Here is a 26110-nt window from a genome sequence, read left to right on the forward strand (position 1 = left end):
TAGCGTAGAGATATATCATGGCACAGGTGTAATGTTTTTTTGTATGGTTTATCGCGATCCTCTTTGAAGTTAATCAGTTTTAAAAGAAATTGAAAACTCAGGATAAAGGGAAACTCTGTTGTTATTGTACAGAAATTCACACTTGGCCCTCACTGCACATTTAATCGCTTCCCGACCGACCACTGTATATAAACGTCGGCGCTGCCTGGGCTCTGTGCAGCGCCGACGTTTATAAACGGTCGGTGGTCCCGCAGCGCTCAGGACCCCCAGGGTCCTGCAGGCGCTGCGGTTCAGATGAGTAGCAGTGACGGGACATCAACGGGACCTGATTGGATCAGGTCCCAATGATGTTAAACCTTTGCTATCTTCTAGATGCCGCAATCTATAGCGATCGCGGCATTTAGAAGATAGTGAGAGGAGAGGGGGTCGCCCACTTACCTCTCCGACGGCCCCCTGATGTCTGAGAGGACCTGCCGTTGTCATTGCAGCCGTTGGTCACATGACCGCCTCCGGGTCTGCCATGTACGGTGTCCTGCTAGACTCAGCCTGCAGCTGAAGTCTAGCAGGAGACACTGACAAGTGTGATACTGTCAGCAAAGCTCTCATGCAATGCAATACATGTCTATTGCATTGCATGAGAACAGTGATTAGAAAACTAAAAATTAATGTCCCATACAGGGACTAAATAAAAATGTAACAAAGTCTAAAAAATGCTTTCAAACTGTTTAAAAAAATCACAAAATAAATAAAAATAAATAATAAAATATTAAACCAATAAATCCGTATATTTATGCAAAAAACTAAAAAGTACACATATTTGGTATTGCCGCGTCCGAAACAACCCAATCTATAAAACTGTCACACTAATTAACTCCTTCTGTGTACACCGTAATAAAAATAAATAAAAAACGGAGCAAAAAACTATGGTTTTTCATCATATCGCCAAACAAAAAGTGGAAAAAAAATGCAATCAAAAAGCAAAATGGAAATAAAAATGGTACCGCTGAAAACGTCATCTTGTTCTGCAAAAAAAAAGCCGCCATACAGGTCCATCAGCCAAAAAATAAAAAAGTTATAGCTCTCAGAATAAAGCGTTGCAAAAAAAATATTTTTTCTATAAAAGTTTCATTGTGTAAAAGCGCCAAAACATAAAAAAAATATACGGTAAGTGTAGTATCGCTGTAAATGTACTGACCCGAAGAATAATGCTGCCTTATCACTTTTACCACACGCAGAACGGCATAAAAAAAAACCTGAAAAAATAATTCCTGAATTGTTGGTTTTTGTTAATTTTACCTCCCAAAAAACGGAATAGAAAGCGATCAAAAAATGTCACGTACCCAAAAATGGTACCAATAAAAATGTCAACTCATCCCTCAAAAAACAAGCCATCAAATGACTCTGCCGGCCGAAATATGGAAAAATTATAGCTCTCAAAATATGGCGATGCAAAAACTAGATTTTGCAAAAAAAGCGTCTTTTAGTGTGTGACAGCTGTCAGTCATAAAAACTTGATATAAATCTGGTATCTGTAATCGCACCGAGCCGAAGAATAAAGTAATCTAATCAGTTATATCACACGAGGAACGGCGTAAAAAATAAATAAAACCAATTCTTCACCTGCTACTGATTTGTTTATTATGTCTCCCAAAGATCGCAGTAAGGCTCTGCCCACATTTATCCTGCGCTCTGCGCTGAGCACTTACACCAGAGTTTCCATGTAAATCTCTGAAATACGTGATTCAGACAGAACCCATGACGGAATATTCCCTGTAATGAGGCAGATATAGGCCACTGTGGATGCCGTCTGGCCTGTGATCCCACGGTGTCAGTTTTTTTAGGCGTGCATAAAAGTGCGGTTGGCCACAGTTTTGTGCACTTCTGAAAAAAAGGACACCGCTAAACAGAGGCCAGACGGAGTCCAGAGTAACTCTGCTGCCTCATTACAGTGAATGGATCCTGCAGGGGTTTCATCTGAATTACATCACTTGGAAATTTAGATGGAAACCCCGATGTAAGTGCTCAGCATAGAGCGCCGAATAAACAATATGTAAAATGTTCCCAATAAAAGCTTCAACTCAGTCCTCAAAAAAAGCTAGTCCCCACTCAGGTCAGTTATCTGTTAAAAATATAAGGGACTTCCAAGTTACTGGTAGCAGAAAGGCTCTGGAAAAGCGAAATGGCCCTTGCCCCCCAAAACAAATTCAGAAAATTTTGTGCTCCCAAATCCAAATGCCTATTCTACAATAATTTGTTCTCCAATTGTCAAATAATGCTCCGTCCCTCCCAGATCTCGCTGTATGGCTAAGCAGTACGATACAGCCACATATGGGGTATTGCCACTATTAGAAGAAATTGTGACACATTTCAGCACCATTTTTACTCATTGCCCTGTGTGAAAATGTAAAATCTGAGGGTAAAACATTTTTTTGTGATAAAAATATAATTTTGGTATAAATTAAAAAATTCTCACTACTTCCCTAGATGAATTCCTTGAGAGGTGTAGTTTACAAAATGAGTCACTTGTGGGGGTTTCTGCTGTTTCGGCATGTCAGCGACTCTTCAAATGTGACATGGTGTCTGCAACCTATCCCAGCCAACATAGTGCTCCTTTCTCTTCCGAACCCTGCCGTACACCAAAGCAGTGGTTTTCCCCCACATATGTGGTATCGGCGTACTCAGGAGAAATTGCACAACAAATTTCATGGTGCAATTTCTCCTATTACCTTTATGATAATGCAAAATTAAGGGATGAAAAACGTTTTTGTGGAAAAAATGTGAACATTTTATTTTTGCAGCTCAATATTATAAACTTCTGTGAAGCACCTTGGGGTTCAAGGTGCTCACCACACATCTAGATAAGTTCCCTAAGGGGTCTAGTTTCCAAAATGGTGTCACTTGTGGGGGTTTTCCACTGTTTAGGCACATCAGGAGCTCTCCAAACGTAACATGGCGTCCGCTAATTATTCAAGCAAATTTTACATTCAAAAAGTCTAATGGCGCTCCTTCCCTTCCGAACCCTGCCGTGAGTCCAAACAGTGGTTTTTCCTCACATATGGGGTATCAGCGCGCTCATGAGAAATTGCACTACAAATTGTGTAGTCCATTTTTTCCTGTTACCCTTGTGAAAATAAAAAAATTGGGTCTAAAGTAACATTTTTGTGAAAAAAAGTTAAATGTTCATTGTTTTCTTCCACATTCCAAAAATTCCCGTGAAACACCTGAAGGGTTAATAAACTTCTTGAATGTGGTTTTGAGCACCTTGAGGGGTGCAGTTTTTAGAATGGTGTCACTTTTGGGTATTTTCTGTCATATAGGCCCCTCAAAGTCACTTCAAATAAGATGTGGTCCCTAAAAAAATGTTTTTGTAAATTTTGTTGGAAAAATGAGAAATCGCTGGTCAACTTTTAACCCTTATAGCTTCTTAACAAAAAAAAATTTTGGTTCCAAAATTGTGCTGATGTAAAGTAGACATGTGGGAAATGTTATTTATTAACTATTTTGTGTGACATATCTCTCTGATTTAAGGGCATGAAAATTCAAAGTTTGAAAATTGAAAATTTTTTGCCAAATTTCCGATTTTTTCACAAATAAACGCAAGTGATAGCGAAGAAATTTTACCAATATCATGAAGTACAATATGTCACGAAAAAACAGTCTCAGAATCAGGGGAATCCGTTGAAGCGTTCCAGAATAATTACTTCATAAAGTGACAGTGGTCAGAATTGAAAAAATTGGCCTGGTCACGAAGGCAAAAACAGGCTCTGGCGCGAAATGGTTAATGTAGATCATAAAAGTAAAGTTAGAAAGACTGGACCTGGTCTTGTAAGGACCATATGAGCACATTCAGCAGCACAGAGGGGAGAGAAGGTGGATTCATCCAATAAGATATCAGGGTTCTAGGAAGCCAACAGCATCATTACCCTCCGCTTTCTCTTACAGACACAATATTTTTCTTCAAGGGATTTTGTAACTTGTCAGCACTTTCTATGTACGCTGTCATTAGGCTTTGTGGTTTACAGATCTGGGCAGGTAACGGTCAGCATCTCCTAATCCCAGGGGGTAGGTGGATCCTCCAGGTTGTAAGTTCTATGGAAAAGGGCTTTCAAGGTCCAAAATCATTTGAACAGTTTTGGGTGGAGAATGTTTTGGTCTAGTGGCAAAATGGTGATCACACGATTGTGATATAGCCGGACTACACCACTGATAAAGAAGCCACAGCCGCTGACTGAGAAGAATCTGTGACTTCTCCTTATTTAGTGGTTACTACTCACCTGGGTAGTCATATGTAGGAATCTCCTCTTTACACCGCTCATCACTCCTCACATATGCCTCTGTAGTATTAATATGGGTCAGATCTTCACCCTGAAACAAATATTATAAAAGTCACAGACAGATGAAGAAGCCACATCTATGATCAGCTCTAATCCTGCCATCTCCACCGTTCTCATTACACAAGTATAAAACATATAATACTGGTGGATAAATCACCACCGAACACAAGACCTTCACAGCCGTCTACACATCATAGGGGAGATCTCATGACTCCTTCTCTCCATCTACCTGATGAGCCTGAGGAACATTGGGATCTTCTTGTTTACAGTCCTGTGGAAGAAGAGGACGGGGACATCTGTCTGGTGTTGTCCTCTTACTGGATAGATCTGGAGGAAACACATACAGGGACTGAATTCATTCTTTACATACAGATAATTATAGGCCGTGTGTATTTAGTCCTGTCTATTACCTGGTGATGTGAGGGACTGGGGAACCTCCATCATGCCGTCTTTGTACACATCTTTGTGTCCTTCTAAATACTCCCACTCCTCCATGGAGAAATAGACAGCGACATCCTGACATCTTATAGGAACCTGACACATACAATGATACCGTCATCCCCCCGATCCTTTCATAGTGTTACTGTATAATGTCCCAGTATTCCCAGCAGTGTCACCTCTCCAGTCAGCAGCTCAATCATCTTGTAGGTGAGTTCTAGGATCTTCTGGTCATTGATGTCCTCATGTATCAAGGGGTGAGATGGAGTCCCTGTGATTGGGCTCAGGGGTCTTTCCCATCCCTCAGACACAGGGGCCTGACAGTGCACAATAGAGGTCTTCTTCATTAATATGTAATCCTGGTTATGGAGAGACACATTATTAAATCTCACTACAGACATTTCCAGAGTCCTCACCTTACCAGTTCTGGCCATCTGTTATTCCCATAGATAAGAATGATGTAATGTGACATCATCAGAATCTCTTACCTCTCCAGTAAGCCGGAAGAGGATCTCTAGGGTGAGGTGTAATATCCTCTCCGCCATCTTGTCTCTGTCCATATCCATCTTTGATGGGTCCATAAGGAAAATTCTCTTAAATAGAAGATCTTCACTGAAAGGATCTGATATTTTAGGGACCTGAATGAGAAGATGATGAGCCTATGTAACATCATAAAAATCTTGTGTAATAATACAATTACTGGAGATAATAAAAGCAAACATATGAGGAGATATATTATTTTACAGTATTTAGTTTTCTTCTTTACATCTAGTAATAAAACCTATATATTTTAGGTCACAGACAACAAGCAGTTTCTTCCTTGGAGTCTGTAGCTGAACACGTTTCTCAAAGACTCATCTTCCATAAAGCTAATTATCGCCTCATTTACCGACACTGGAATCGGCATTAGCAATACTGCAGGAGATATTCATTACAATAATATAAGAAATAACTACTTCATGATGAGGACGACATATTCATCTTCTACTACGGCTCTAGAAACATATTTAGCCAGAGTGCTTCACTGACTACATCTCCGCCTGTTGTCTATATGAATGTTTCCCGTCTTCCCCGGACTGTAATTTTCTATCACGTTAGATCTCATGTCTGATTCACACACAGAAGTTTGAGGCTGACACATGGTAAGGTTTTTAATGTTATACATAGTAGGGCTATCCCAAATGGGTTCACCTTGCCATGGTGGGATAGCTTTCATGCTAGTTTTGATCAAAAACAGTGTTGCACTTTTGCTTCTAATTTATTTATTTACAGCAGGGTTTATGACCATTTTTCTTCTTATAGGTTTTTTTCTGATTAACGGCCCTAGTAAACATACATTTATGTGCTGCATGGATAATAACTAAAACCAAGCTCAAATTCTGTGTTTTTTCATGGACACCAGAGTGGCTGTGTGGGCTGCTACTATGGATGGTACGACCCTAACTATCCAACTATCATGTGGTAAAAATCTCATAGGTCCGGGATTCATTAGTATCTGCACGAAGAATGGGGCTTAGTGAGTATTTATTAAAGGGAATCCACTCCACCAACTACCCCACGGCTGATTAAAGGGAATCTGTCACCCGCTGGGACTTATCTAACCTCTAATATGGGGATACAGGTGATAGAAATGTGAATCTATACTTACCTGTATGCCTCATATTAGAGGTCTGTTTGCTGTGAAATGACTTTTTATTTAGTGAAGATTCCGATGCTTGCGGGCCGGTGGACGGGAAGAAATGCCCTGTGACGTGCAGTTACCATGTCCAGGTCCCGCGCACTTCACTTTTTACGGAAGACGCAGCTGTACTGTGTACTATCCAGTCATAGTACTGCAGGGATCTTGTGCGCAGGTGCCGATGAGTCACGGTGACTTCCCGGCGCCTGGGCACAAGATCCCTTCAGTACTATGGCTGCATAGTACACAGTACAAGTGCGTCACTACCGTAAAAAGCGCGCAGGCCGTGGGATCTGGACATGGGGACTGCACATCACAGGGCACTGTGACATGCAGAGAAGGGGGAAAATACTTTAATCAACACAGTAGGCAGGGATTTCTTCCCGTCCCCTAGCCAGCAAGCATTGGAATCTTCACTGAATAAAAAGCCATTTCACAGCAAACAGATCTCTAATATGAGGCATACAGGTATGTATAGATTCACATTTCTATCACCTGTATGTCCATATTAGAAGTCAGATAAGTCCGAGAGGGTGACAGATTCCCTTTAATCAGCCGTGGAGAAGTCATAAAACCAGATATGTATCAAGGTATTGTAAAGTGGCTAATGGTCGCATAGTCGATGGGAGGTATGTGTCACAGAGATGGCTGGTCTCTGTGATGTAACCCGGAGTGTTTCTCTAGGGCACATAAGCACTAAGAGGATCGTTTGGTGCACCTGGGAGCCGGGTTACAGGTAGCTAGGAGAGAATGGGTGGGTCCAGCTACCCACATACCTCACCTCTGGGTGTGGTTATCAGCCTATAAAATGGAGGCTGCTGTTTGGCACATGATCTGTGTGTTTGGAGGGAGAAGTTACATAGTTTATAAAGCTGAAAACAGACAAGCGTCCATCCAGTTCAGCCTATTTCTTGTGCACTGCAGCTATTCCGCAGCTTTGATCCAGGGGAAGGCAAAAAAACCCCATGCGGTATAGGTCAATTTACATCATTGAGGAAAAATTCACTTCCCGACTCCAATCTGGCAGTCAGATTAAATCCCTGGATTAATTAACTATCACTAAGCATAAAATGTAATTTTATTGTTCTCAAGAAAGGCGTCCAGGCCTCTCTTGAACTCATTACTTGAACTCAGACCTCCTGTGTATGTTTGTCTTCGGACCAAGCCAGGACACTGGACGCTACCCCAGCTTGTGTGCCACACAGGCCTGACTGAGCAGAGACCTGCTAAGGACATTTAGGCTGTGTGCCCACGATGCGTTTTTTAAGCGTTTCCGCAGCGGCAAAAACGCTGTGGAAACGCATTAAAAATGCTTGGTAGAAGGGCTGCAATGTTCCCGAATGATAATCCGCATGTGCTGTGTCCATGCTGCGGACATTTCCACTGTGGATTATCATTGCGGAAAAAAATGCAGCACTACCAATTATTTTGCGGAAGCGCTGCGTTTTCGCCGCCATAGACTTGCATTGAGCCGCTTCAAATCCGCAAATACGTAAAACTACTTGCGGAATTGAAGCGCATTTGCTGCGATTTTGGAACACAAGACCGCAGCAAATGGGAAGTGACCTCATGTGGGGGCGTTCCAGCCATCCCAGACCATCCCATAAATCCAGGAAGACGAGAATCCCATACCATTACCGTCTTCCTGGATCATGGCTGAGCATCTGGGGTGGTACAAAAGGATGGACCTGAATGTCCCGGTCATGATTAGTGTGGCAAGTGTCTGCGTGCAGGCAGACATAGGCCGATGTGACACTACTACTCCCATCGGCCTATGTCTGTCCCCCGTCCACTAGTGCCAGCAGGATCAGCTCGATGGGAGCAGTAGTTCCCATCAGCCTGATCCTGGTGTTAAAATTGCCCTAATGTGTCCTTTAAACTGCCCCCATATGTTTATATTTTGCCCCAATACCTTTTTTATTTTTTTTTATGCCCCCATATTTTTTTGATTTTACTTATTTATTTTTTTAAATTTACAGTCCCCATTTTTTTTTGTCCCTAATAAATTTTAAAAATACATTGGTGGCCAGTGGTTGCCTAAAAGAAATTTAGTTTATACATTACCTGTCCCCGCCGATCGCCACCTAAAATAAAGTAAAATATAAAAAACTACACCTATATTCACCTAGACACCTAATTCCCCGAAGCCATCGATCTCCTGTAATAAAATATAAAATAATAAACCACAACCTTATCCTTACCCCTCCGTAGTAGTCCACGAGTGTCCCACGCACGAAGATCTCCAGTTTAGAGCAGCCACATAAAATGTGACCGCTCTAAAAGAGCGCCGCCAATAAAATGAAGGAGCCATAAAGCGTCCCTGTCTTTGCATAAGCAAGTTCACCGGAGTTCAGCTAGCGCTGCTCCGGTGAGCTCCTTTACGTCCCCGCTGACCGTTAGAAATTCCCACAGTACAGCAGGGCCATAACGGAGGTCACCGGAGCTGCGCTGACTGAATGCTTCCCGGTGACCTCAGTCAGGGGCTCACGCTGCCGGAAGCGGACGTGTTCCCGGCAGTGTGAGCATACAGCAGCCATTCAGAGCTGTCACATCTCCAGATGTGACAGCTGTGCATGGGAGATCATTGCAGGAACGTGGACAGGTAATTATTTTTTTTTAGTAAATTAATAATTAAATAAAATTGTGTCGTTTATTTCAAATAAATTATTTTTTTCTGGGTGTAGTGTGTGTTTTTTCTTTCTAACACTTTGTAGGTTAGTAATGGGGGTGTCTTATAGACGCCCCTCATTACTAACCTGGGCTTCATGGCAGCTGGCGCTGACATGAACCCCACCACTATTACCCCCTGCCACCGCATCAGGGCAGCGTGTAAGAGTGAGGCTAAGTGCCAGATTTGGCCCACAAATATGATGCGCCAAATCTGGGGCGGCTGAGGGCTGATATTATAGCCTGGGAGGGGGCCTATAACCATGGCCCCTTTCTAGGGTATTAATATCAGGTCGCAGCTGTCCGCCTAGCCTTTGCTGGCTCCAATTTATAGGGGGACCCTATATTTTTTTGGGGGTCCCCCTGTAGAATGGGCAGTAAAGGCTAAGCTAACTGCTGCGGCCTGATATTAATAGCCTAGAGAGGGGCCATGATCCTTGGCTACTTCCCAGACTATAACATCAGCCCTCATCCGTCTGCTTTCCCTCTCCTGGTTATTAAAAATACGTGTGAGCCCACCCTATTTTTTTTATTTTTAAATACATTGAAATGTAAGATTATTATACAGCGTATGCGTGACCAAGCATACATTGAAATGGGTCTGTGTGTGTCTCCGGTATGTGTGGAAAAAGTCATCACCACTAATACCGGAGATTCTGATGTGTGAAAGAGCCTCAATTGGATATTGGGGGGTTGACTAGGAAATGACATCAAATTGACCCTTCTTTTTTTTCCCACTAACTTTATTTGGCTTCAAAAATGCTTCAAAAACGTTTACAAAATGCATGAAAAAACGCATCAAAAACGCACATAGAATTCGCATGCATTTTTCTGGCAAGGAGATGCAGAAATGGTCAGGAAAATTTCTGCTTCATTTCTGCATCGTGGGCGCATAGCCTTACTTTGTTTGCCTGATGTAAAAACTATTTGCTTTTCTGTTTGGCTTCTGGGTTTACGAAGCAATAAACCCACATGAACTTTTAAAGGAACATGCCTCACGTTTTCCTCCTGTCGCATCCAAGTGAGTAAAACCTCTACAATTGGTGTTAGACCTGCGGGCAGTGTTCCCAGCAAAGACGTGTGACTGCTACAGGAAAGACTGCATGTCCTGGGTGAAGCCTGTTGCAAGCCAGCAAGCATCGCCAGACAAAATGGAGGACCTGCTGAAACACCTGGTACAGTCGTAGCAACAGCAGAAGACCAACAGGCTGTTGTTACAGCAGATCCAGCAGCACCAGCAGGAACAATGGCAGCAGATGCAGCTTCTGGCAACCGCCATCCAGGGCAGGAAGAATGGCCCAACCCCAGGTCCGGCTGATGACTCCCACGTCCCGAAGGCAGTAAGATGGGCTTTGCAGAAAATGACCTCTGGGGATGACATTGAAGGTCGTTGAGAGGGAGAAACTTCTGCCAGAGCAGTGGGCAGAGGTACTGGCGCCATACTTGACGGGAGAGCCCCAGAAGGTGTACTATGATTTAGCTTTGCAGGATGCCAAAGAGTATGGCAAGCTAAAAACTGAGATTTTCTTGCACTTGGGGTTGACAATGACTATCAGGGCACAGCGGGTTCACTGCTGGGCGTATCACCGGGACAAACCACCTTGCTCCCAAATGTTTGAACTGTTGCACCTGGTCCAGAAGTGGCAAAAGCCGGAGTCCTCTACGCCTGCGCAGATGGTAGAGCGGATGATGATGGACCGGTTTGTGAACTCCCTGCCGAGGCCCATACAGACTTGGGTTTCCCAGGGTGATTCCCAGAATGCGGATGAACTGGTCAGACAGGTCGAGAGATACCAGGGAGTTGAAGATTCCTTGGGAAGGCAGCCCACTCCATACTGCGGATCCAAGGTCCCTACGGGTGACGTTGTTTGCTGGAGGTGCCGCGGCCTAGGCCATATAGCCGCCCGTTGTCCCCTGACCCCTGAGCCGATGGATTGCAGCATAGGATGCCGTTGTTCATATTATGCTTATCTGGCCTGCAGTGTAAACTGTTCACCCAACGAGGGGCCACAAGCATATCATGTGAAGGTGAACAGAAGGGAGTTAATGGCACTGCTAGATTCCGAGAGTCTGGTGACCCTTATGAGGACCACCCTTCCTCACCAAATGATCCCGGGGAAAAAAGCTGGCGTTCACTGCATTCATGGTGAGGCTAAGGACTACCCCATGGCCAGAGTGGACATTAAAACGGCCCACAGTACTGAGTCCCACAAGGTTGGCGTCGTTCAGAATTTATTGCACCCTATTATTATAGGCTGGGACTTTTGTTTGTTTTGGGATCTGTGGGGGAAGGGTTCCGGGTTTGGGGGCTCAGATAAGAAACCAGTTAACCATGATGAGGTATCACCACATCCAGAGTCTGACAGGTTTCCCTTTTGTGTCCTTGTGGAGGATAAGGAGGTAGTGCCCCCTCAGTCTGCCATTCCAGAGTTAGGAGTGACCAGCGAGAATTTGGGGTCTGCCCAGCATAGGGACCTAACTCTGAAGGAAGCCTTTAATAATGTCACTGTTATAAATTGGGTTGCAGAGGAGCCGGGGGCTGACACAAGATTTCCCCATTTTATGATGAGTGGGGAGTTGTTGTACCGGGTCAAGAAAGTGAGGGAGGAGCGTGTGGAGCAGTTAATAGTGCCGGGCCCCTTTAGACGGAAGGTGTTGGACATGGCCCATTAACATGTCTTGAGGGAAACAGCTGGGAGTGAAAAAAAACGCAGGAACGGATCGTGCAGAAGTTCTATTGTCCCGGATGTCCCCGTGAAATATTTAAGTATTGCAAGTCTTGCCCTACGTACCAGTTAACCACCCCCACCTCTTACTTTCAAAGTTCCATTGTGCCATTTGTCCATTATTGAAGTGCCGTTCGAGAGAATTGATATAGACTTGGTCGGTCCCCTGGTTGAATCTGCTCGTGGGCATCAATATATATTGGTTATCCTGGACTATGCCACACGCTATCCTAAAGAGATTTCACTGAGAAACTCCTCCGCAAAGAGTATAGCCCGCAAGTTGGTCCACGTGTTTTCCCAAACAGGCTTACCAAAGGGAGATACTCACCGATCAGGTAACTCCCTTTATGAGTAAGGTGATGAGGGAGTTATGCAAAGTCCTGCAAATCTCCCAACTGAGGATTTCAGTATACCATCCTCAGACAGATGGCCTTGTTGAAATATTTAACAAGACTCTGAAGAGTATGCTGAGGAAGGTCATAGAAAGGGATGGTAGAAACTGCGACTGTCTCCTACCGTATCTGTTGTTCTCCATCCAAGAGGTTCCACAGGCCTTACGGGGTTCTCGCCATTCGAACTCCTGCATGGCTGACATCCGCTGGATCTCCTGGATGTCGCAAAGGAAACCTGGGAAGCAGAGGTCACACCCCACAGGAGCATCTTCGAGCACATCGCTCTGATGTAGGAGATGATTGCGAAGGTGATGCCCATCGTAAAAGAACATCTCCTCCAGGCACAAGAAGTTCATGCCAGAGTCTACAACCGGTAAGCCAGAGTGAGGGAACTCAATCTGGGAGACCAGGTACTCGTGCTAATTCCTACGGTGGAAAGTAAGTTCTTGGCTAAGTGGCAAGGGCCATATGAGATGTTGGAAAAAGTGGGTGAAGTGAACTACAAGGTTCATCAACCGGGACGACGTAAGCCATACCAGATATACCACGTCAACCTCATCAAGCCGTGGCAAGACAGAGAAGCTGTGGAAGCTCCATGCTTGCTGGGCAGGCCAGAAGGTGACGTTGGAGGAGTCGCAATAGCGGAAACGCTAATGAAGTCTGAGAAACAGCAGTGTCGGGAGTTGCTGCAGAAGAACCAGGATCTGTTCTCGGAATTGCCGGGCTGCACAAGGGTCACGGAACACGAGATTCTGACGGAGCCACATGTGCGGGTGAACTTGAAGCCCTATTGGATACCTGAGGCGCAACGAGAGTTGATCTCCAAAAGAGGTGGCTCGTATGCTGAAGCTCGGTGTCATTGAAGAATCCAAGAGCGGTTGGTCGAGCCCGATCGTCTTGGTCCCAAAGCCCAATGGTGAGTGGAGATTCTGCAACGACTATCGGAAGTTGAAAGAGGGCTCCAAATTTGATGCATATCCCATGCCATGAGTCAATGAGCTGATCGAGAGGCTTGGGCCAGCAAGGTAAATAACCACCTTGGATCTGACGAAGGGATATTTGCAGATCGCCATGGCACAGGGAGCCAAAGAGAAGTCTGCGTTTTCTACGCCGGACGGATGCTTCCAGTATATTCGGATGCCGTTTGGACTGCAGGGGGCCACTGCAACCTTCCAGAGAGCCATGGATTGCATCCTTGCATCCCATAAGAAATATGCCGCAGCATACCTGGACGATATTATTATCTTTAGACCAGACTGGGAGAGTCAACTGGAAGAAGTCCAGGTTGTGTTTGATGCTCTGAGGAAGGCAGGGTTTTCAATAAACCCGAAGAAATGTGCCATGGGGAAATAAGAAACCAAGTATCTCGGATATGTAGTGGGTAGAGGTAAGATAAAACCCCAAATTACTAAAGTGGACCGCTGTAGAAAAAGCAAGTCAGAGCCTTCCTGGGAATCGTGGGATACTACAGAAAATTCATCCCAAACTTCGCCATGATGGCCGCACCCCTGACTGACCTCCTTTAAAGGGACAAAATCAGCCATGGCCAAGTAGACTGCAGAGGCGGAGACGGCCTTTCAAGAGATGAAACTGGCTCTGTGTAGGCAACCGGTCCTGGTTGCCCCGGACTTCAAGAAAGAGTTTATAGTCCAGACAGATGCCTCAGATGTCGGTTAAGGAGCAGTCCTTTCCCAGGAGATACACAGGAAGGAGCACCCTGTCCTCTACCTGAGTAGAAAGCTGTCCTCCTGCGAGAAAAATTATTCAGTCATAGAGGAGTGCTTGGCTATAAAGTGGGCAGTGCACACCTTACGGTACTATTTGTTAGGTCGAAAATTTAAATTAGTATCGAACTATGCCCCACTCAGATGGAGAAGGGAAACAAAGGGAAAAATGCCCGGGTCACCCGCTGGTTTTTAGGCCTACAGGACTTCCACTTCCATGTAGAACATAGAGCAGGGAAGCTACATGGTAAAGCCGATGACCTCTCCAGAATCCCTTGTTTGGTAGTAGAAGGTCCCAAGCCCCACGGCTTAAAGCAGAGGGGGTATGTACAGTACAGACCAAAAGTTTGGACACACCTTCTCATTTAAAGATTTTTCTGTATTTTCATGACTATGAAAATAGTACATTCACACTGAAGGCATCAAAACTGTGAATTAACACATGTGAAATTATATACTTAACAAAAAAGTGTGAAACAACTGAAAATATGTCTTATATTCTAGGGTCTTCAAAGTAGCCACCTTTTGCTTTGATGACTGCTTTGCACACTCTTGGCATTCTCTTGATGAGCTTCAAGAGGTAGACACCGGAAATGGTCTTCCAACAATCTTGAAGGAGTTCCCAGAGATGCTTAGCACTTGTTGGCCCTTTTGCCTTCACTCTGCGGTCCAGCTCACCCCAAACCATCTCGATTGGGTTCAGGTCTGGTGACTGTGGAGGCCAGGTCATCTGGCGTAGCACCCCATCACTCTCCTTCTTGGTCAAATAGCCCTTACACAGCCTGGAGGTGTGTTTGGGGTCACTGTCCTGTTGAAATATAAATGATGGTCCAACTAAACGCAAACCGGATGGAATAGCATGCCGCTGCAAGATGCTGTGGTAGCCATGCTGATTCAGTATGCCTTCAATTTTGAATAAATCCCTAACATTGTCACCAGCAAAGCACCCCCACACCATCACACCTCCTTCTCCATGCTTCACGGTGGGAACCAGGCATGTAGAGTCCATCCGTTCACCTTTTCTGCATTGCACAAAGACACCGTGGTTGGAACCAAAGTTCTCAAATTTGGACTCATCAGACCAAAGCACAGATTTCCACTGGTCTAATGTCCATTCCTTGTGTTCTTTAGCCCAAACAAGTCTCTTCTGCTTGTTGCCTGTCCTTAGCAGCGGATTCCTAGCAGCTATTTTACCATGAAGGCCTGCTGCACAAAGTCTCCTCTTAACAGTTGTTGAAGAGATGTGTCTGCTGCTAGAACTCTGTGTGGCATTGACCTGGTCTCTAATCTGAGCTACTGTTAACCTGCAATTTCTGAGGCTGGTGACTCGGATAAACTTATCCTCAGAAGCAGAGGTGACTCTTGGTCTTCCTTTCCTGGGGCGGTCCTCATGTGAGCCAGTTTCTTTGTAGCGCTTGATGATTTTTGCAACTGCACTTGGGGACACATTCAAAGTTTGCCCAATTTTTCGGACTGACTAACCTTCATTTCTTAAAGTAATGATGGCCACTCGTTTTTCTTTACTTAGAATTTGTATTATGGCAAGAAAAAAGAACCTAACAGTTTATTCAGTAGGACTATCAGCTGTGTATTCACCTGACTTCTGCACAACACAACTGATGGTCCCAACCCCATTTATAAGGCAAGAAATCCCACTTATTAAACCTGACAGGGCACACCTGTGAAGTGAAAACCATTTCCGGTGACTACCTCTTGAAGCTCATCAAGAGAATGCCAAGAGTGTGCAAAGCAGTCATCAAAACAAAAGGTGGCTACTTTGAAGAACCTAGAATATAAGACATATCTTCAGTTGTTTCACACTTTTTTGTTAAGTATATAATTCCACATGTGTTAATTCATAGTTTTGATGCCCTCAGTGTGAATGTACAATTTTCAAAGTCATGAAAATACAGAAAAATCTTTAAATGAGAAGGTGTGTCCAAACTTTTGGTCTGTACTGTATGTGTGGTGGCTAATAGTCGCGTAGTCGATGGGAGTTATCACAGAGAAGGCTGGTCTCTGATGTAACCCAGAGTGTTTCTCTACGGCACGTAAGCACTAAGAGGATCGTTTGGTGCACCTGGGAGTCGGGGTACGGGTAGCTAAAAGAGAATGGGCGGGTCCAGCTACCCACATACCTCACCTCTGGGTGTGGTTAACAGCCTATAAAACAGAGGCAGTGTTTTGGCACATGGTCTGTGTGTTTGGAGGGAGAAGACCTCCTGTGTATGTTTGTCTTCAGACCAAGCCAGGACACTGGACGCTACCCCAGCTTGTGTGCCACACAGGCCTGGCTGAGCAGAGACCTGCTAAGGACATTTACTTTGTTTGCCTGAGCTATTTGCTTTTCTGTTTGGCTTCTGGGTTTATGAAGCAATAAACCCACATGAACTTTTAGGCTGAGTTCACACGATGCGATTTCATGCGTTTCCGCGGCGTTTTTGCAGTTGCGTAAATGCCGCGGAAACGCATGAAAAACGCATGGTAGAAGGGAAGCAATGTTCCCCAATTGAAATCCGCATGTGCTGTGCCCATGATGCGGATTTTTCCGCAGCGTAAACGCTGCGCTCAAAAATCCGCAGCATGTCATTTAATTTTGCGGAAACGCGTCGTTTTCGCCGCCATTGACTTGCATTAGAACGCGCCAATTCCGCAAGACTGCATCTGTACTTGCGTAATTGGTGCGTTCTAATGTGCGGATGGTACCCGGGTGTGGAGGAGAGGAGAGTCTCATCCACACCCAGGTACCATTAAAAAAGCTGTAAAAACAAGAATAAAATAAAATATATATATATACTTACCATCTGTCGGCCCGCGCTGCACTCCTGCTTGCTTCCCGGCACTTGCAGTGAGTTGTAGGACCTGCGGTGACGTCAGAGTCATGTGACGGGTCACGTGACGCTGACGTCGGCAGGTCTTTCAATTCAAAGTTGCCGGCAGCCGGGAGAACGGAGTGAGCAGGACAGCGCGGGCCATCGGAGGTAAGTATATACACTCTCTCGGGTCACACTATATAAATCCATGCTGTTTGCATGGATTTATATAGTGTGACCTAGTTGTCAAGCACTTTCCAGGTGATGCTAAAATCGCCTGGAAAGCGCTTGTCAATCTGCATGCGGAAACGCATGTGAATCTGCATGTGGATCCGCATGTATTCTGCAGGAAAAACGCATGTGTAGCACCCTGAGGACTCCGCTGCTACAGGGGTATTACACCTCAAGCCAGAGGTGTGGTATTCCACTCCCGGGTAAGGATGGAGTGTGGTACTGAGCTCAGTTAGCTGCATGCACTACATACATCCCATTTCCGGGGGACAGAACTACGGTACTCCCACCAGTATATGTGCAGGTACGACAGCGTCTGTCCCTGGCTGGAGTGGGAGGGGGGTGGAACATCCCAGTAGTGTAGGGGCAGATAGGGGGAGTAGTCTGGGTAAATGTAGGAGCTCATTGGGTGCTGGTCACCTGAGCTCACACATAGAGGGAGTATATAAGGTGGGCACCATCTTAGGACAGGGTCAGTCAGTCAGTCAGTCAGTGAGTCAGCAGTAACTCCAGGAGAGGAGAAGGAAGAGGGACCCAGAGGCGCAGGACGAGAGGGGACCCCAAGATCCCAGAATAAGGACAAAAGGGTGAAGGGTCGGCAAAAGGGTACCGGATCCCAAGCTGGCGGAGGCCAAAGCAAACCTTAGCCAGGAAACGGAGGTCGTGGGCAGGATCTGCCACGACCCTCACCAAATCCACTAGAAAGGCACACCGAGCATAGGGTCAGGGAGCCCAGAGGAGGCTTGACCACCAAGAGACCCGAGGGAGCCGGACATAGGTGGATCCCTGGTGGGAACGGCCAGAGAGAGAGAGAGAAGAAGGGAGCTCAGGACCATACTCAGGAATTGCCCGGGAGTTGACCGAGTCCCGCACCTGGTGGACGCAGCACGGCTTGGGTGGTCACTGCTGTACAGAGTGACCCGAGCAACACCAGTGAGTAAAAACCCTGAAACTGCATTTCATGCCTCTGAGTCTCCTTGCTGCACCTTCACAACCACCATCCTCCACGTCTGACCCCCTGAGGCTATACCCCTCCCGTTGGGGGTTATACTACCACAGCTGCACACACACCACCAGCCTCAGCGGACCATCCTGCAGCGGCGGCCTTTTGACCGCAAATCAACGGGTGGCGTAGTCGACACTAAGAACATCTGCAAGGACTGCCGCACACTGAGTTTGACACCCTGGGCACGGACCGGGTCACAGCCACTCGGAGACTACAACCCCCATCTGATCCGGCTCCGGGTATCCCTAACAACATGGCCCAGGGGGCGCGTCAACTTTGGCGTAGTCGGCAGGATCACGTGCCCGCAACCACCGGGTACTGCGTGCCTGAAGAAAAGTTCACATTTACCTCAAAAGGAAGTCTCCCGCCAATTCCAGAGGGTCCCCGCCATCGGACGCCATCTCGGATCAGTTCCCGCCATTTGCCCGTCATCTGCAGTCTTTTCCCGCCATCTGCAGTGTTTCCCGCCACTGGGAAGCGGTTCCCGCCATCTGAGAAGATTTCCCGCCTTGGCAGAGCGGACGCCATTATGGGCGTGCCAGAGGATGGCAAGAGGCCACCTCCCATCGTGGGCCAGGATCGGAAATGGCGCCAAAAGTGGAAACCGCCCCCACCAGCAGAGACTGTGATGATTGATATGTCCATCAGCGTGAGGGAACTGCCCCTGGAACTGGCAATCACAAAGTTGCCCCGGGACCACCCTCAATGTGGGCGGATACAGAACAAAAGAGCGAAGATGGGTGCAGCCTGGAGGAGTCTGGAGAGGAGTCTGGAGAGGAGTCTGGAGAGGAGTCTGGAGAGGAGTCTGGAGAGGAGTCTGGAGAGGAGTCTGGAGAGGAGTCTGGAGAGGAGTCTGGAGAGGAGTCCGGAGAGGAGTCCAGAGAGAACACACCCGGAGATGGAGGGAGAGTCAGGCAGCACCGACCCTGTGGTCAGGAGCCTGTTGCAGGCCGCCACTCCAGCAGGCCTGCTGGAGATCCTGGCGCAGCTCCCCGGAGATCGGGAGCGTGCACAGACCGCGCTGGAGGGCCTCGCACGAAGGATGGCCCGGGTGCAGCGAGAAACACTGGCGGAGTGGACCCGAGAGATGGCCCTGCAGGCTGGAGCCTGCCAGCGAAGCATGCCACCCGCAGCGAGGAGCAAGTCCACCTCTGAGGACGGCGAAGGAGGGACGACGGCCGGAGACGACGCCGCGGAGGGAGCCGAAGAGATGAAGGCAGGTAATGGGGACGACAATATCCCGTGCCCAGAAGCCGTAAACCTGCCCCAGCTCCCCGTCGCAGAGCCCGAAGCCCCACTCACCGTTCCCGTAGCCGCTGCGTCATCGCTCCAAGCTAGGCCTCAAGCGGCCGGAGCCGCGGCCACGCCCCCTGTGACGTCACGCGCCTCGATCCAGAGCACGGCCAAGCAGGAGACGCCACCGGCCTGGTCGCAAGGCCGAGTGCCCCCGGGCGCCGCAGTGCCAACAGCGCCCTCTACCTCCACTGAGCCACCGGCCTGGTCACTGGGCCAGGTAACCCCGGGCGCCGCCGTCTTCACGGTGCCCTTTACATTCAGGGTGCCCCAGGCCTGGTCGCAAGGCCTGGTGAACCCGGGCGCCGCCACCACAACAGCGCCCTCAACGTCCACAGCGCCACACCTGGGTGAAGACCTATTTGCCCAGCACACATGCCCGGATGGGCAGCCCTTTGTGTGGCCACCGGAGTATTACCATCCCCGACTCCGGAAGGAAAGACCCCTGGATGAGCCCCTGATCCCGGCTCCGGCGCCCGCCAAGATCACCCCACTCTCGTTGGAGGAAGCACAGTTTGCGTGGGATCCCACCGGAGAAGACCTCATCGGGTTCACCGAGGAGACCCGGGCAGCCGCAGCCCAGCGTGCGGAGTGCTGCCAGCAACAATTGGAGGTTTTTGCTAGAGAGCGACGAGAGAGGCGGGTCCGCGAGGAGCGGCTCCAAGTGAAGAGCGCCGAGCAGAAGAGCCGAGCCCGCAGAAACCCCCGTGCTGCCCACGGTCCCCGTGCCAGCGGGACTGTAATAAAATTCCAGTTGGAGCACGGGTGGGGTTTCATCCGGGACCACAAGACCCCCGGCGACGTCTTTGTCACCCGCAGAGACGTTGAAAGTCATCTGCCGGAGGGACACAGAGGTCGTGACCTATACCTGGGTGATGAGGTCACCTTCACCCGGCATCAGTGCGCCAAGGGCCCATATGCCCTGCACGTGCATAGACTTACTGAGAAGGAGCTACGTGGTGAGGAGGATCAAGAGGACCCGGACGGGTCTAAAGATTACCCTCAGCCAAGAGCACACCGCCACTGATGAACTGTAAATAGAACATGTAAATAATTACCCGTGTGGGTACAAAAACTGTTGCTACAAAAGTATAGTCCCCGTTGGGACCAGTGAACTGTTACAGTGTGTCCCATCTCCCCACTGAGGACTGTGAGCAGCCATCCCTAATCCCACTGGCCGAGGACTGAGAGCGGCCATACCTTCCCTTGTATATAGTTGCGCTTCCTAAGGCGCCCCCTACCGGTTTTGTAGGAAACTGTTGTTTTTACTACAAGAGACTGTTGCACTTTACCCGGTCACAAGTTGCACCGTGGCCGGAGAAACAAGAATGTTTAATATGAAAAGTTTTATGCTGATGATATATATAATGTTTTATATGTTTATGATGTTTTTGAAAAAAATTGTATGTTTGTGGATGTTTTTATTCTTTTACAGCCCGAGGACGTGCTGTGATTTACCAGGGGGGAATGTAGCACCCTGAGGACTCGGCTGCTACAGGGGTATTACACCTCAAGCCAGAGGTGTGGTATTCCACTCCCGGGTAAGGATGGAGTGTGGTACTGAGCTCAGTTAGCTGCATGCACTACATACATCCCATTTCCGGGGGACAGAACTACGGTACTCCCACCAGTATATGTGCAGGTACGACAGCGTCTGTCCCTGGCTGGAGTGGGAGGGGGGTGGAACATCCCAGTAGTGTAGGGGCAGATAGGGGGAGTAGTCTGGGTAAATGTAGGAGCTCATTGGGTGCTGGTCACCTGAGCTCACACATAGAGGGAGTATATAAGGTGGGCACCATCTTAGGACAGGGTCAGTCAGTCAGTCAGTCAGTGAGTCAGCAGTAACTCCAGGAGAGGAGAAGGAAGAGCGACCCAGAGGCGCAGGACGAGAGGGGACCCCAAGATCCCAGAATAAGGACAAAAGGGTGAAGGGTCGGCAAAAGGGTACCGGATCCCAAGCTGGCGGAGGCCAAAGCAAACCTTAGCCAGGAACCGGAGGTCGTGGGCAGGATCTGCCACGACCCTCACCAAATCCACTAGAAAGGCACACCGAGCATAGGGTCAGGGAGCCCAGAGGAGGCTTGACCACCAAGAGACCCGAGGGAGCCGGACATAGGTGGATCCCTGGTGGGAACGGCCAGAGAGAGAGAGAGAAGAAGGGAGCTCAGGACCATACTCAGGAATTGCCCGGGAGTTGACCGAGTCCCGCACCTGGTGGACGCAGCACGGCTTGGGTGGTCACTGCTGTACAGAGTGACCCGAGCAACACCAGTGAGTAAAAACCCTGAAACTGCATTTCATGCCTCTGAGTCTCCTTGCTGCACCTTCACAACCACCATCCTCCACGTCTGACCCCCTGAGGCTATACCCCTCCCGTTGGGGGTTATACTACCACAGCTGCACACACACCACCAGCCTCAGCGGACCATCCTGCAGCGGCGGCCTTTTGACCGCAAATCAACGGGTGGCGTAGTCGACACTAAGAACATCTGCAAGGACTGCCGCACACTGAGTTTGACACCCTGGGCACGGACCGGGTCACAGCCACTCGGAGACTACAACCCCCATCTGATCCGGCTCCGGGTATCCCTAACAACATGGCCCAGGGGGCGCGTCACATGCACAATCTGCATGCGTTTTTTCTGCCAGGGAGATGCAGAAATGATGCAGAAATTTTCTGCTTCATTTCTGCATCGTGTGCACATAGCCTTAAAGGAACATGCCTCATGTTTTCCTCCCGTCACACCCAAGTGAGTAAATCCCCTACAATATGTATAAAGGAAAGGGTATGGTACTCAGAGAATGTTTCAATAATCCGCCTCAACGCGTTTCCCCAATAGGTTCATCAGGAGGCTTGATACAAGGGTGATAATTCATGATGTTCAGCATAGTGTGCCTAACAGCCAGGTGTCCATGTTTAAATAGCCCAATTCATCCAAAACCCCTCCCAGACTAGGAGGCCAATTCCCATTCCTAGAGGTGAATTGTCACAGGATATACAGAATGGAGTCTTTCTACAATAATGTACTGCGCCTACGCTACTTCTCATGAGTTAGAGGTCCGATAATGTCCATCCCCTAGTGTGCATGTCGGGAAGTGACGTGCTTTACACTGAAACGTCAGATAAACTGATTGCTGCCGCGCCACTCGTACCTGTGACTGCGAATGCCCATAGTTATCATTCCACGCAGGAGCGCATCTAGGATCATTGTCCACGATTGCGCATGCCCAGATGTCTCCATTCCACGCCGGAGCGCACATGGTATTGGATTGCATTCCATCAAATGAAAAATCCTCTCTCTGAGATCATCGTCATGGGAGACTAAAAACAAGTATTGCACATCCTCCCATCATACAATAGGCATGTAGATCTACTTTATCACTACAGAAAATATGGGATGGTGGCCCACAGTATGTTCCTAAATGGTCATATTTGACCCCTATTGCATAATTAGAAATACACAAGGATCACCACACTTGTTAATTACTAAATAGTATGTGGGATATAACTGATAAATAATTCTGATAATAGAAGCTCAGATCTCTTGATAAAGTAAAACAATATGTGAACCTCATTAACAGGGAACTGAGTAGCAATGGGTAGAGTATAAAATCCAAAAATGTAATCCAGAATGGGGCTGTATTCATACAAAACAGGCATAGAAAACTTGCTTATTCAGTCCCTTAGGGGTTCGTGAATCCAGTTTGGAAATCCACTCAATTTCCTTTTTGAGGATACATCTATTGAGATCACCCCCTCTCACACTGGGTTTAACCACCTCAATGATACAAAAGGAGAGGTCTCCGGTTTCACCTCAATGTGCACTGTTCACGTGTCTCACTAATGGGGTGTCCTGACCAAGGCGTATTTCGCCCAAATGCTCCTCCACCCGCCATATAGACTCCCTCTTGGTCGTGCATACATAATCTAGGAGGCAGGTGCATGTGGCCGCAAATACAAGTCCTGAAGTTTTACAGTTGGAATAATCCCTCTGGAAAAAGGTTTCACCTGTAGAGGAACTCGAGAAAGATTTACATGGTCTCATCCAATTACATGTACAACTTTCTCCACATCTAAAGAAACCACAGATTCTTCTATCTAGCCAAGTCCCCTTGGGTGCAGGTTTTTGTAGAAACTATGCAGTAAACGGTCCCTAATTGACCAACACTTTCTGAAAGTTATTGTGGGATTAGATCCCACAGCATCCTCAGGTCCGGGTCGACCACAAGTACATCCTAGTGTTTTCTGAGGATATTAAAGATACGGTCACTCTGATTGTCACAAGTTCCTATTACTTGTGTTATCCCCATATTTTTCTTGGTGTCTTGGTTAGGTATGGAGGAGTGTCTGTCTCTCCTGTTTTTCTGCAAACAATCGCGCAGAATCCAAAATGTACTGTGGGTACCTTTTTGGTGTTGATGTTTATTGCCTGTATATTAATATCTGTGACATTAGAGCAGTTTCTTCTAAACTGTAAAAATTGGCCCTTGGATATTGCTTTTTTTTTATTTTTATTTTTAAGAAGGATGGGGTGGTGGCTATCCCACTTTAATAGTTTATTAGTGCTTGTAGGTTTATGGTAGATGAGTGTCCCTAGAGTCCCATCTCGTACTTTCTTGATTGGTACATCCAGGAAAGGCAACTGGTAATAATTAAACTCTGATATAAATCTAAGGCCCACTCTATGGATATTGAGTTCCCTGACAAATTCAAGAAATTATTCACTCGTCCCTGACCTGATGATAAAAATAGTGTCAATATATCTATACTATACCCTAATATATGGTTGCCACCATCATCCCCGAGTATTGTGGTTTCCTCCCACGAGCCTAGGAATAGGTTAGCAGACGAGGGTCACAGGAGCTCCCCAACGCAGTACCCCTGAGCTCGGGTAAGTACTTACTGTCAAAAAGAAAGAAGTTATGAGTAAGAGTGAATTTTAGAAGATCCTCCATGAAGTCATTATGTCTGCTACACTCTATTGATCTCGATTTCAAGAAATGTCTTACTCCTCTGATACCTTCCTCATGTGGTATATTACTGGACAAAGCCTCGATATCTAGTAAGGCCTGCTCCCCTACATGCCTGTATACATGCTCGAGGGTATACATGTAGGGGAGCAGGGAAAGGGAAACCAACTCCAGAGGGATTATTACAACTGTAAAACCTCAGGCGGTACTGGGGGAGCATTATACTCTGTGGGGGGGCATCATACCTCCTGCATAAGGGGCATAATGGGGGCATTACACTGTGTGGGGCATCATACATACTGCATAAGGGGCATAATGGGGGGATTACACTGTGTGGGGGCATCATACATACTGCATAAGGGGTATAATGGGGGCATTACACTGTGTGGGGCATCATACATACTGCATAAGGGGCATAATGAGGGCATTACACTGTGTGGGGGCATCATATATCCTGCATAAGGGGCATAATGGGGGCATTACACTGTGGGGGCATCATACATTCTGCATAAGGGGCATAATGGGGGCATTACACTGTGTGGGGGCATCATACATCCTGCATAAGGGGCATAATGGGGGCATTACACTGTGTGGGGGCATCATACATCCTGTATAAGGGGCATAATGGGGGCATTACATTGTGTGGGGGCATCATACATCCTGCATAAGGGGCATAATGGGGGCATTACACTGTGGGGGGCATCATACATCCTGCATAAGGGGAATAATGGGGGCATTACACTGTGTGGGGGCATCATATATCCTACATAAGGGGCATTACACTGTGTGGGGGCATCATACATTCTGCATAAGGGGCATAATGGGGGCATTACACTGTGTGGGGGCATCATATATCCTACATAAGGGGCATTACACTGTGTGGGGGCATCATACATTCTGCATAAGGGGCATAATGGGGGCATTACACTGTGTGGGGGCATCATACATCCTGCATAAGGGGCATAATGGGGGCATTACACTGTGGGGGCATCATACATCCTGCATAAGGGGCATAATGGGGGCATTACACTGTGTGGGGGCATCATACATCCTGCATAAGGGGCATAATGGGGGCATTACACTGTGGGGGCAGTAAAGGGGTCCTATACTATGAGAACAATACGTTTCCTCCCTTCCTGTCTCCATAGTTGGGTCGTATGTATCTATTACAGGAAACAGAACAAAAACCTTATGATTCTTATAAAGGGGCAACACAAGACCCCAAAAGAGTCTCCGTGCTGAAGGGGTTAATGCCCCCTGCGCCCAGTAATGGGATCTCCACATACCTCCACCTGCAGAGCCGCCACCACATATATTGCTGCTCTGTGCGCACAGGAGCTGTGATGAGGTCACAGGAGGGGAGGAGTCAGGGGTCACATGATCAGGGGCCTCAGTGGATGCAGGACTCTGCTGTGCTGGTTGTCATGGTGCTGGATGAGCTGAAGTTTATGTGTGGGGTCAGGAGGGGTTTACAGTGTGGATGTAGCAGAGCCGCGTGTGTACGAGGTGTACGGAGCAGAGCCGCGTGTGTACGAGGTGTACGGAGCAGAGCCGCGTGTGTACGAGGTGTACGGAGCAGAGCCGCGTGTGTACGAGGTGTACGGAGCAGAGCCGCGTGTGTACGAGGTGTACGGAGCGGAGCCGCGTGTGTACGAGGTGTACGGAGCAGAGCCGCGTGTGTACGAGGTGTACGGAGCAGAGCCGCGTGTGTACGAGGTGTACGGAGCAGAGCCGCGTGTGTACGAGATGTACGGAGCAGAGCCGCGTGTGTACGAGGTGTACGGAGCAGAGCCGTGTGTGTACGAGGTGTACGGAGCAGAGCAGCGTGTGTACGAGG

General features: G+C 47.6%; 1 protein-coding gene across 1 annotated transcript in view; it reads right to left on the reverse strand.

Moving 5' to 3' along the window:
• Positions 1 to 25612, reverse strand: part of LOC141201634 (uncharacterized) — a 30407-nt gene extending 4795 nt beyond the window's left edge. The window contains exons 1-6 of the mRNA XM_073663649.1: positions 25560 to 25612; positions 5261 to 5410; positions 4952 to 5131; positions 4745 to 4868; positions 4564 to 4661; positions 4275 to 4365 (exon numbers count right to left, since the gene is read on the reverse strand). Coding sequence (XP_073519750.1) covers positions 4275 to 4365; positions 4564 to 4661; positions 4745 to 4868; positions 4952 to 5131; positions 5261 to 5353 — 586 coding nt within the window. The 5' untranslated portion in view covers positions 5354 to 5410; positions 25560 to 25612. The remainder of the gene's footprint in view (positions 1 to 4274; positions 4366 to 4563; positions 4662 to 4744; positions 4869 to 4951; positions 5132 to 5260; positions 5411 to 25559) is intronic.
• Between the last annotated feature and the right edge of the window lie 498 nt (positions 25613 to 26110).

The sequence above is a fragment of the Phyllobates terribilis genome, unplaced genomic scaffold, assembly GCF_046119375.1.
Source record: "Phyllobates terribilis strain yellow unplaced genomic scaffold, ASM4611937v1 Scaffold_120__1_contigs__length_5212024, whole genome shotgun sequence".
Taxonomy (NCBI): Eukaryota; Metazoa; Chordata; class Amphibia; order Anura; family Dendrobatidae; genus Phyllobates; species Phyllobates terribilis.